This window comes from Entelurus aequoreus, linkage group LG12 (assembly GCF_033978785.1).
Source record: "Entelurus aequoreus isolate RoL-2023_Sb linkage group LG12, RoL_Eaeq_v1.1, whole genome shotgun sequence".
Taxonomy (NCBI): Eukaryota; Metazoa; Chordata; class Actinopteri; order Syngnathiformes; family Syngnathidae; genus Entelurus; species Entelurus aequoreus.
This window is the reverse complement of record NC_084742.1, coordinates 35,890,013-35,903,492: the sequence shown is the minus strand read 5'-3', so window position 1 is coordinate 35,903,492 and position 13,480 is coordinate 35,890,013. Positions and strand designations below refer to the sequence as shown.

At 39.2% G+C, this 13,480-nt stretch overlaps 1 protein-coding gene across 1 annotated transcript in view; it reads left to right on the top strand.

The window, feature by feature from the left end:
- The first annotated feature begins 448 nt into the window (after positions 1–448).
- The window catches only part of arhgap36 (Rho GTPase activating protein 36), a 59,256-nt gene continuing 46,224 nt past the window's right edge, over positions 449–13,480 (top strand). The window contains exon 1 of the mRNA XM_062065874.1: positions 449–561. Coding sequence (XP_061921858.1) covers positions 478–561 — 84 coding nt within the window. The 5' untranslated portion in view covers positions 449–477. The remainder of the gene's footprint in view (positions 562–13,480) is intronic.

The following is a 13,480-nucleotide window of genomic DNA, read 5'->3' as shown; positions in this document are numbered from 1 at the left end:
CTTTTCCTTGTTGATGTCTCAAGAAGAAGGGTAGAAATACAAGGACACACACGCACACACACACACACACACACACACACGCACACACACACACACACACGCACACACACACACACGCACGCACGCACGCACGCACACACACACACACACACACACACGCACACACACACACACACACACACACACACACACACACACACACACACACACACACACACACACACACACACACACACACACACACACAAACAGGAAGAGTGGTGGCCCGGTGTTGCATTGATGATGCGTTACTTCTTGCAGAAAATAGGATTAATGGAAAAAGAAGCAGGATGAAATGTTGGTGCAACTGGAAGCTGATGAAAGTATTGAAAGAGGAAAAGGGGGCGGGGCCTAAGTCACGTGATGAAGGACAAGTAAGCGCCACAAGAGCAGAACGAGATGAAGAACTTCGATCACTCTCCTCCTGACCACCATCAGATGCGGCGTGTGGACTCATGTTCTGCCGGATGGACCCACGCATTACTCGTGTCCTCGCCTCCAGACATGCACTTCTACCACCAGGTGGGTCACGCACCTTGTTAGTGTCGCACAAGGCGTCGGCAATTTAGTGTTTACAGCTCAAAAGTGTTCAATTGATTGTTTTATTTGCAAGAAAGGTCCAAAGTGACAAAAGCATATAGACAGCAATCCCAATGTGGAATTACATTTTAATTCATTTAAATTATTAGAATTTCAATGGAATTGGCTTCACTCTACATGATGTTGAATTGGTGTTACCAATTACAGGAGGTTAATTGCAATTATCTGCAATTCAGATAAATTCATGATAAGTTGATAATTAAAGACTAAAACACACTTCCCAAACATTACAATTAACAACAAATTCCTTCCATTTTACAGTATTTACTATTTTCAACACTTTGAAAGTGACACTAGCCATGACTTTTAGTTGTGTACTTACAAAAGTTATAAGCTGTTGATTTAGTTCAGGGGTGTCAAACATACGGCCCGAGGGCTGGATCAGGCCCGCGAACAGGTTTTTAACAGGACATTTTTGAATGAAAGAAACAGCTGTTCTAAATGTGTCCACTAGATGTCGCAATAGCAATTCTTTGTATCTTTGTAGATGATGCTACATATGGGTGTGTGACAATCATTGGCACTTTAACTTTAACTTAATATGTACAAAATAAACCACATAATGTTAGTACATCAGTCGAGGAAAATGATCAAACTACATAAATAATAGGGATGTCCGATAATGGCTTTTTGCCGATATCCGATATTCCGATATTGATCAAACCCTTAATTACTGATACCGATATCAACCGATAACGATATCAACCGATACCAATATATACAGTCGTGGAATTAACACATTATTATGCCTAATTTGGACAACCAGGTATGGTGAAGATAAGGTCCTTTTTAAAAAATAAATAAATAATAAAATAAGATAAATAAATTAAAAACATTTTCTTGAATAAAAAAGAAAGTAAAACAATATAAAAACAGTTACATAGAAACTAGTAATTAATGAAAATGAGTAAAATTAACGGTTAAAGGTTAGTACTATTAGTGGACCAGCAGCACGCACAATCATGTGTACTTACAGACTGTATCCCTTGCAGACTGTATTGATATATATTGATATATAATGTAGGAACCAGAATATTAATAACAGAAAGAAACAATCCTTTTGTGTGAATGAGTGTAAATGGGGGAGGGAGGTTTTTTGGGTTGGTGTACTAATTGTAAGTGTATATTGTGTTTTTTATGTTGATTTAATAAAAAAAAGTATTTTAAAAAAAATAAAACGATACCGATCATTTCCGATATTACATTCTAAAGCATTTATCGGCCGATAATATCGGCAGGCCGATATTATCAGACATCTCTAATAAATAACATAATGTAATTTGATTTTGATATTTTTTTTTTATGTTGATAGATCAAAAATGAACACCAATGAGTTGACTCATGAACATTATCACATAATGTATTCAGAAAATATAAATAATAACAAATAAAGTATTTATAGTATTAAAACCGCAACAGGTAATTGTAAAAAAAAACCCAACAAGAACATTATGATTTGTACAATTTCAGAATGTGCTTGTTCTATTTTTAAACAAAGAAAACAATCTGAATTTGTCTTTATCTTTAAGTTATTTACCAGTCCGTCCCACTTGGGAGTAGATTTTTCTCAACGTGGCCCCAAATCTAAAATAAGTTTGACACCCCTGATTTAGTTTATTAAATTATATGTCCTATAGAAGAGGCTTTCACTCAAAATTATAGATAACAATTTTTTTTGCTGTACTACAGAAAATATTTGTGTGGCCTATTTGAGGTTCATGGTATTTCTAGGAAATATGTAAAACAGTCACATATGGAATAATATACAGGAGTGGCACCATGGCTAGAGTAGACAATAATTGCACTTTAACGAGACTTATAAATGTTGTTATAATGTTGGATACTCGTGTTAAACAATAACAAAAAATCGAATCAAAAGGTTCATACATTAGGGTTTAGTTTTGTATGCCTCTGGATGCTGTGTTTTTCATTCTTTTTTTTACCTGCGGATACACTCAGTACGCGTCCATGAACTAAATGAGTCCTTTTTCTCAAATAGTTCGGCTCTAGATAAGCATCCTACACCTCATGGAAACACCTTCATCTGATCGTGTTTGGTTTTTGAAAAGTCAGACTAACACACCTGGACCCTTCGTATCGCGCATGTGCCAGTCTTAATGCGCGGGATACAACCCCTAAAGCAGATACCATTCAATAAAAACATTAGAATCAACTTAGGGGACTGTTTATTTGGAACATTTTGAAGTGCATGGATGATATAAAGAAAGTAACAGAGATTTATTTAAAGAAGCCATATGTTAAAGTCTGGCCAGAAATGGTACTGCAATCACGGTCAAAATTCTGTAGGCCCCTCCTCAGCTCCCTGACTTAGGTTGCCAGATACACAGCCAAATCCAGCTCGATCGACTGGGCTACTCCAAAGAACTTCAAACTTCCACTGCCTCTTACTAGGGGTTGAGGTGCTGGGACTGTAATAGCTTAATTGACAAGTGTTTAGTCAATAACAAATCTCTAACCAACACATTTTACACAGAAATTAGGCTATTTTCAGGAAGAAGTACATCATGCCTGCGTACAATTTCACAACAAATGGCAATCATATGGTTATTGTTAGTCCTATCAGAAAAACGAACTACAACCAACGCTAGCAATTGTTATACTGGTGAAAATAAGTAGAGAATGCTTAGCAGCCTAATGTACGCTCCAAAACTAAAGAGGAGACATTTTACCAAGGTATGCCTATAGACTACTGTTTCAAACATATCAGATTGCCACGACAACCGTGCTAATGTTGGAACCCATTTCCTCAGTGTATCAGCATATTTAGAACGAAATAGGCATTGACACTACCCATATCCACATAGGTTTTATTTGTCGAAAATATATTTTGCCCTGTCAGTTCGATTACACATCGACATACAGGCTAACGGCATATATTTCCCCATTGGCCTATATGTCGATGTGTCATTGACCGGGCTAGCATGCTAGGCATTACACTAGGAGCTACGCACCATCACACTAAGCATTCCTTGCACGAACATACTAGCCTTGATAAACAAGATTATAGACTGTATTGGACAATATAGTTTAAATACGAAATGTCCATTTCCATTTATTACAAGTAATAAGAAAACGTAAATGCCTGACTAACCTATCAAGGAGGAAATTAGCAAGTTTGGTGTCTGATGAAAAAATCTTCTCCGCCTTCAATCGTCTCCATCTTTCAAAGGCACCCCCGATACAAATCTTCGTTTTGTTCCTGGCTTTGTCATGAATAAGTTGAGAATCGTAACAACGCATTTTAGATTTTACTAAAGTCTGACATGTTTAGTAACTTTACCAGTGGCAATAGCTAGACGAACATGGCGGTGCGTAACTGGCAACCTGGATATGACACACTCACAAACTTTCTAATGGGTAAAACAGTAGAGGGCGGGGCATCGAAATGAAAACAATAACAAGATTTCGGGGCTGTAAATCTAATTTTGAAATGAGCATTTACCGGGTGAACTATCGTTATAAGTTGTAAAGGTATTCAAAAAGAACATGATTTATTAATGCCTTTTGACATATCAGGGCCATTTAATGATGACTTGATATGAATTATTACATATGGCTCTTTTAAGAAGGTAGCCAAGGAAATGGAGAATGCCAGCCTGCTCAGTGGCCCTGTGGTTAGATGTCCGCCCTGAGATCGGTAGGTCATGAGTTCAAATCCCGGCCGAGTCATACCAGAGACTATAAAAATGGGACCCATTACCTCCCACACTCAGCATCAAGGGTTGGATTTGGGGGTTAAATCACCAAAATGATTCCCGAGCGCGGCCACCGCTGCTGCTCACTGCTCCCCCCACCTTCCAGGAGGTGGAACAAGGGAATGGGTCAAATGCAGAGAGTAATTTCACCACACCTAGTGTGTGTGTGACCATCAGTGGTACTTTAACTTTTAAACTTTAATTCGGACTCGAAATACAAATGAGATGAAAGCAGGTATATTAAAGGCAAAGAATAAAGCATACACAAACCTCTTCACGCTGCTTTTGTGCACTCCAAAGTGATTAGCAATAACTCTGTATTCCACACAACTGGCAAGATAGTCCAGAACAATAGCAACCTTTATCTGGAACAGTATTGGCCGGGACACGAACGGTCTTATGCGTCGAGTTTAAAACTCCTTCCATCAATCCAGCCTTATGAATGAACTGAGACATTGGAAAGTTTTGTTTCCATGATTCTCCATCCAAAAATTTGTTCAAAACAACTCTCTTCTGCCGGCCTTTCTTTGCTTTGGACCTGCATCTTGTTCCGATGCATTCTTAATCGTAGCGTCATGTTCGTAGCGCAAACTAAGATCATGTCTTGATGCTGTCTGCTATTTAACATCAGTATAGCTATTAGAGACGTAATATTTTATTCTATTATCTGTGACAATGTACCAGCGGACATCAGGTACAAAAGAGCTAAACTGTTAACTTGAAAGGAGCCGCAGATGCCTAGTGTGACGTCATAGGCCGGGGGTCAGCAACCCGCAGCTCTAGAGCCACATGCGGCTCTTGAGAGGCGCCTTGGTGGCTCCATGGAGCTTTTTCAAAAATGTATGGCAATGGAAAAAAATGGGGTGAAAAATATATTTTTTATTGTAATATGGTTTCTGTAGAAGGACAAACACGACACAAACCTTCCTAATTTGTAGAAAGCCCACTGTTTAATATGTTTGTGTTTATGCTTCACTGATGAGTATTTGGCGAGGGCCGTTTTGTCCTACTAATTTCAGCGGCCCTTGAACTCACCGTTGTGTGGACTGTGACTCAACAGTTTGTTTACAGGTATAACTTTCTCCGACGCTGCCACAGAAAGACGTGTTTTATGCCACTCCTTCTTTGTCTCATTTTGTCCACCAAACGTTTTATACTGTGTGTGAATGCACAAAGTTGAGCTTTGTTGATGTTATTGACTTGTAATGGAGTGCTAAACAGGCATATTTGGTCATTGCATGACTGCGAGTTAGTCGATGCTAACATGTTGCATCATTATGCCTCGTTTGTAGGTATATTTGAGCTCATTCAATTTCCTTTACTTATGTCCAATGTTCCCTCTAATTTTTCGTGTGTGTGAGCAAACGCAAAAACTCCCTGAGCATTCAGTGGAGCCCATGTGAGCAACATCAGACGTGCACACTGTGGCTACACCAGCAGCACACCTGTCCCAAACCTGACTAAATAACAAGTTCAATCTCCATCCATCCATCCATTTTCTACCGCTTGTCCCTTTCGGGGTCGCGGGGGGTGCTGGAGCCTATCTCAGCTGCATTCGGGCGGAAGGCAGCGTACACCCTGGACAAGTTCCCACCTCATCGCAGGGCCAACACAGATAGACAGACAACATTCTCTTATTATTATAATCAAATTACAGCAGTCATTTCCATGAGATGATTTTCTAATATAAGTGTTTAGGCCCACTTACAATGACAATAACAACAAATATTGTTTTTCATGAACTGTGTACTTGTATTGTTTGTCTGGGTGGAGGTCCTGCTTTGGAAATAATTTGTACCCCTTTCAGACATTGCATTTAGTTCCCATTAAAACATTCACATGTTGCACAATGAGATGTAAGCAGGGGATCATGTGTACATTCCTGCAACTTCCTGTTTGTAAAAAATATATTTTTATTAGTATTTGTTTAATATACTAACAGCATTTCATGATTAATATTTATAAATTAAGATTCCTAATAAATGACACTAGAATAAGCACACATTTGATTGGTAAATCATAGTGTAACGACCTGGAATGACACTTTATGTGTGGTGTTGGAGTTGTCCGACTTTTTGTGTGGCTGTAAACGCATCACTGGCTAAGTGCCATATGTGCATGTGTTGGTGCAAGTGAGAAAGAGCGAGCGGCTGCTGTTGATATAACAAGTGACGGATGGAATTCATGTCCTCAAAGCGTCTCGACAGACGTTACAATATTTGAACAATGATGACGAAAACTTTTTTCTCCGTCGTGTCCGTGTGTCGAAAATTGTTATGCGCTTATTTTTTTATTTGATTTTGTGCGTGGCATAGATTTGCCGTGCGCAGAGGACGCTTGAGCAGTGCGCAATTGCACAGGCGTGCACCTTTGAGGGAACGTTGCTTATGTCCTCTGTGTATTTAGTTTATTTGTCCATGTTTCATGACACATTATCTGTATGTAATATTGGCTGATAGTTGTTAGTGTGCCATGTTGTTCCAGACCACAGCGAACGTTAGCCAGCAAACAAAAGATTGTAAAAAATCCATTTGAGAAGACAGAATACCTTTGGCCATTCTAAGACATTAAGTCATTTCCAGGAGTTGTCTCGCCCTCTGAGAAGTTTTACTAATGTTTTCCAATGTTGTAAAAACATGTAGAATAAATATTACATTTGAACATTTCTGTCAGCAAAGATTTGCGTCAGCCTGCGACACATTGTCATTTTGATAGTAGGCTAATGTAGCTAATTAGCCACTTACATCATGTGTTGCCATCATTTTAACACTTATATAAGTATTTTAATTTTTTGCGGCTCCAGACAGATTACTTTTTTTGTATTTTTGGTCCGATATGGCTCTTTCAACATTTTGGGTTGCTGACCGCTGTCACAGGCCAACCGTAAAAGCAATACGTTTATCCGCGCTAAAATGAAATAAGCCCCATAGTGAATGGAAACATAGTGAGTGTTACATCACAGATTGACAGATGTACTTTGTTGATATCCTATCTATATCTGCTGTTTGGCCTGCCTCCTCCCCCTCTGCTTTTGCACTTGTTCCTTCTCATTTCATGCTCTCCTGCCTGCTGCAATGTCTATAAAATAAATACCCACGTCTTTATTTGTCCACAACCTTTTACATGTAACTGTCAATGACCAGTTAATACAAATTTGCGACATTATTCGGTTTGAGGACCCCGAAAGGGACAAGCGGTAGGAAATGGATGGATGGATGGAATAAAAAAAACAAGGTAGGATAAAGTATTATTTTGGTCAAATTGTGACATGCACACAATATCACCAAGGTGTGACATGCAGTGAGATAAATGCTGGTAAGTGTAGCTTTTTTTATGCTGCTCTGTATCTATCAGAAAGTGGGCAGATGTACTTATTGTGACTGGTGAATGTATATATTATTTATTAAGATTATTTTCCACCTATCTGGGGAAAAAAATAGCGGCGATGTTTGTCTTCAAGATATATATTTTAAAACAGTGTTCATTTTCAAAATATACATTTGGTTGCTTTTATGGTGCGTGGAGGGTTTTATTTACAATCTAAAGGTTTAAAGTCATACTCAGAAAGGGGGTTAAACATTTGATTGTGGAGCAGCATTTATGCAAGATTTACACCAAAGCATATGCAATACATATTATCTCGACAACAAGGAAGTGTGTTGAATGAAGATTAGAATCATCTTTAAAAATGCAAGACTACCGTTACTGAGAGTAATATAACTCAAATAACTGTAAAAAGTAGTCATCCAAATAAATACCTGAGTAAGTATTCACTGAAACAAAATACTCAAATAGTGAGTAACTGATGAGTAACATCTGATTTATTTAGTAGGTTGAAAATGAGAGATATTCTGCTACTGATATGCTCCCACTATATACGCCCTCTAGATCACTAAGATCTTCTGAGACCAATCTGTTAGCGGTTCCAAGAGTAAACTCAAATCAAGGGAGAGCATCATTCAGTCACTATGCAACAAATAGCTGGAATAAACTTCCTGAAGATGTCAGACTTTCCCCAACTCTGACTACTTTTAAAACTAGACTGAAGACTTTTATGTTCACCTTAGCTTTCAGCTAAATATTTTAATCTTTTAACTTTTAACGTCCGCACTGTTTTTATTTTTATTGTCTGCATTTTAATTTTGCTTTTATTTTCTTTCATTTCACTTTGTTGTCTGTGAAGCACTTTGAGTCTGCCTTGTGTATGAAAAGCGCTATACAAATAAAGTTGCCTTGCCTTGCCTTGCCTTGCCTACTGTTTGTTCTGTACCGGAAAAATGCACATTTTTACAGTCACTTATGATGTTAAGCAGGGCTAATGTCAGCATATGCGCAGCTAAAACAAACAAAAAAACATTTTCAACATTGAAGAGCTTTGTCTCTGACTGCCAGTCGCACACCGTCATGTCACTTTTTATTCACTTTTTCCACATTTTGTTATGTTTCAGCTTTTTTCCAAAATGGAATACATTCATTTTTGTCCTCAAAATTCTACACACAATACCCATAATGACAGTGTGAAAGTTTTTATTTTTGCAAATTCATTAATAATAAAAAACTAAGAAATCATATGTACTGTACTGTACTTTTGCGCAACACTTTGTTGATGCACCTCTGGCAGAAATTACAGCCTCAAGTCTTTTTGAATACGATGCCACAAGTTTTGCACGTCTACTGTAGCTTCACGTCACAGCCACTAGGGGGGCATACCTGCATGGTAGCCAAGGATTGTGTTCTGAGAATACCTGATAACATGACAAAAACATGTCTAGAAGAATCGATAGTGTGTTGGACCATGGGCACATGGGATAGTATCTCATGGCAGTCTATTATCTGGTGTCGCCTTGCACCTGTATCGGGTTTCGTGAGGTTTCAGGTGGAAAAGCTAAAGCTGCTCAGAAACTTTAAAACACAACACCGCTAAAAGGCAAAGCTTTTGTTCGTTCATCAAAACTAAAGGTAAGACACTTGGATTTGGAAATGTTTAAAACGTTTTTTTTTTTTTTTAAATACATGGGTTAGTAGATGTGCCTCACAATACGAAGGTCTTGGGTACGATCTCCGGGCTCGGAGTCTTTCTTTGTGGAGTTTGCCCGTTCTCCCCGTGACTGCGTGGATTCCTCCCACCTCCAAAGACATGCACCTGGGGATAGGTCGATTGGCAACACTAAATTGACCCTAGTATGTGAATGTGAGTGTGAATGTTGTCTGTCTATCTGTGTTGGCCCTGTGATGAGGTGGCGACTTGTCCAGGGTGTACCCCGCCTACCGCCCGAATGCAGCTGAGATAGGCTGCAGCACCCCTTGACCCCGAAAGGGACAATTGGTAGAAAATGGATGGATGAATGGACTCTGAGCTGAATGCTAACTTTAGCGTGCTGACAATTGCTGGCTTCATAGAATGCCTCTCATGATAGATACATAACAGTTTTGACATTTTAGATGGGAACTCCTTTCCATGATCGATACTTCAGACTGTCCACTTGTGAGACGAGCCTGTCCTTGCAGTCTCCTGTGACTGAAGGTCAAACGTCCCTCCACTCTTGTCCGCATGTTGTGTCTTACAATACCCCACAAATTCCAGAAAAGAGAGTGTTACTTTTGGAATGATGTTGGGACAGGAGTAAAGGTTTTTATGTGACTATGAAGACTCTCAAGGTTCCAAGAGTTGCAGAGATTCGATGAAATTTGAATCTTCTCCAAGATAACTTCTAAATAAGTGAAGTCCATCTAAGAGGGTTATGTCTCCTGTCCCAAGATGGAACAAAAGGCCCTCCATCCAGTCTATGCAAAGAACCTGCTGTTGTCCTCCCTCCCTTCGGATGGTGTTGCATGTCAACTTGACGTCAGAGGATGCGGGTGCCCCCATCAAAGCATCTCATGTGGCATTTTCCGCTTCCTCTCTGCTCCCTGTGGACGAATCCCCTCTTGCCCCCAAAAGGGGTACCCGCATTCCAGCACTGCTTTTATCCCAGGATGGCCGAAGTTGGCTGTGTGAGCACCTGTCGGCCATGACAATTCTTCAGACCTCGTTTTGTCCGTTCATTAGGATGATTATGTGGAGATGTTTACTATAGATTGTAGTTGTTGTGTTCATGAGTCCACAGCATAGTCACACACATGTTATTAGTTTAACGGAATGAAGCTTGTGATGTGGGAAAACCATTGCATAACACAGCACATACTGTACAGCAGTTTGTGCTTATAGACAAATAGTCTACATTAAAGCCACATGATCAAATGTCACTGTCAGAAGGAACGAGTCAAAGCACATCCATAAGTAGTCTTCTTACAATTGTCTGTGCTTGGAATTCTTACGGCGCAATATGGTGGCTTTAGCTGTTTGGGTAGAGAAGGTCTGCTGGTGATGGTGGCGACGGTGGCTTTGGGTGTGAACGTCCTGTTTAGAGAAGTCGAGGTAGAGACTACCGATATCCCCGCTGCAATCTTATTTTCAGCATTGGCATTTCCTCCTTTGGCCAGCCCACCCCGACACACGCACACACGTACATACACACACACACACACACACACACACACACACACACACACACACACACACACACACACACACACACACACACACACACACACACACACACACACACACACACACACACACACACACACACACACACGCACAAGTCCTCTATGAGCTGTGCAGAAAAGTAACAAAGCGATGCTAGTATGAGGAGGGTCTAATGATGGCAGATTTGATCCAATAGTTGGCAACCTATGTGAGTAAGAAGATGTCTAGCCTCCAGTCAATCATGGTGGTGGATGGGGCTGGTAGCATCATGGTCTGGGGCTGCACAAGTTCTGCTGGAACTGGGTGAGCTGTAGTTTGGAGAAGGAAAACATCAGTTCCTACATGTATTTTGACATTACAAACATCCTACTATCTAGAGATGTGACGTTCGCGAACAAATCCAGTCTTTTTAACGGGTCTTTTAGGTGAACATTGAGAGCCGTTTGACAGTTGGGAGCTGTTTATTTGGGAGACATTTCTTTATGCAATTGCCCACGCTGCATACGCATGTGCGACATGACTGGTCACTGAGCTACAAAAATGAGTCAGAGTCACAGGAAACTTTGCAGGATTCAGATTCACTTTTCCGGTTCATTGTTCTGATGTGGATATGTAAAGTATTTCAAGCGTACACACACCTGGGTGGGTAGTACAATTTTTGTATTCACATTTTTATCATGTCAGGATTTGAATTCTAGTTGTATTTAGAGTTTTTATAAACATACAGTATATAACAGTACATTTTGTTTTTGCTTATTATTTGTGTATTTTGTGTGACGGTCTGTCATGTCATTTCTGTTTGTGGTTCCTTGTCTAATGTTTATTTCCTGTCAGCGCTCTCATTTTTGTTACATTTCCTGCATGTCTCCCTGAGCGCTGTTTTCCCCTCACCTGCTGTTGATTGGCAGCCTGGCCACACCTGGTGCTAATCAGCAGGCTTCTATTTATGCCTGCCTCGCCTGCTCCTCAGTGCTTGAGCATTGATTTATGTTTTGAGAACCATACATGCACGACTGCTTCCTTCTCTGTTTAAATACATTAAAACTATCTTACCTGCCCTTCGTTCTCCTGGTTCCTGCATCTTGGGGTCAGAACTGCAGCCATGCGAGTTCCTCACATTTTGTTCTGTATTGTTAAAATGCTCTTCTGCTCCAAAGAACTGAATTGAAAAATAGAACGGTAATAACGAGACAGTCTCTTTAACAGCTATTTGAAAGGAACAGCTCCTCAAGATCAGGCTCCTTTCAAAGAGCCATAAGTCCTATCAGGGAGTCCACTAGGGCTGTGAATCTTTGGGTGTCCCACGATTCAATTCAATATCAATTCTTGGGGTCACGATTCGATTCAAAATCGATTTTTTTTTTTCAATTCAATACGATTCTCGATTCAAAAATCATATTTTTTCCAATTCAAAACAATTCTCTATTAATTAAATACGTAGGATTTCAGCAGGATCTACCCCAGTTTGCTGACATGCAAGCAGAGTAGTAGATTTTTGTAAAAAGCTTTTATAATTGTAAAGGACAATGTTTTATCAACTGATTGCAATAATGTAAATTTGTTTTAACTATTAAATTAACCAAAAATATGACTTATTTTATCTTTGTGAAAATATTGGACACAGTGTGTTGTCAAGCTTATGAGATGCGATGCAAGTGTAAGCCACTGTGACACTATTGTTCTTTTTTTTTTTTTTTTATGAATGTCTAATGATAATGTCAATGAGGGATTTTTAATCACTGCTATGTTGAAATTGTAACTAATATTGATACTGTTGTTGATAATATTCAATTTTGTTTCACTACTTTTGTTTTGTTTTGTGTCGTGTTTGTGGAATTGGATTGCATTGTTATGATATTGTTGTGTATTGTTTTGTTGGATTTATTAATAAACATTTAAAAAAATAAAAAAATAAAATAAAAAATCGATTTTTAAAAAATGAGAATCGGTTTTCAATTGCACAACGTGAGAATCGCGATTCGAATTCGAATCGATTTTTTCCCACACCCCTAGAGTCCACCCCTCGCATGTCAGCTAGCATTTTTATTTCAGTTTATATTGTCAAGAATATTACTACAGAACAACTTTTTTTTAGCTGTAAATATACCGGAATAGCCACTTTTCATTGAGGAAAAAACATGAAATCAAAATGTACTGTAGTATTGTGAAACAGAAACTGGGCCGCGTGGCAGTTTTCTGACTTGAAAAGGAGACCAAACACACCTCCAAGATAATCAAGCATCTGGCTGAGGAAGACCTGAACTCAATTAATTACTTTTTGGGGGGAATTTTACCTATCGTTCACAATCATTATGAGAGACAAGAAGACAAAAGGTTTTTGTTTTTTTTCGCTTTCTAGCCGTTAAAAATCATCTCGTTCTTGGTGGCTAGCTATGCAGCTAATGTGAGCAATCAATTCTAACACGGTCAACAATACTTTATTTACGTCCCGTAACCTGTATAATAACCAAACTGTAGCATCATTGTTATTGTAAGAATGAACTCTGAGGAACTCTTTTTCTAGCGGAGTAACACATCGATGTGCTAAGGAATTAGCCGTGGATGCTAACTACGGCAAGAGATAAGCTAGCTTCTA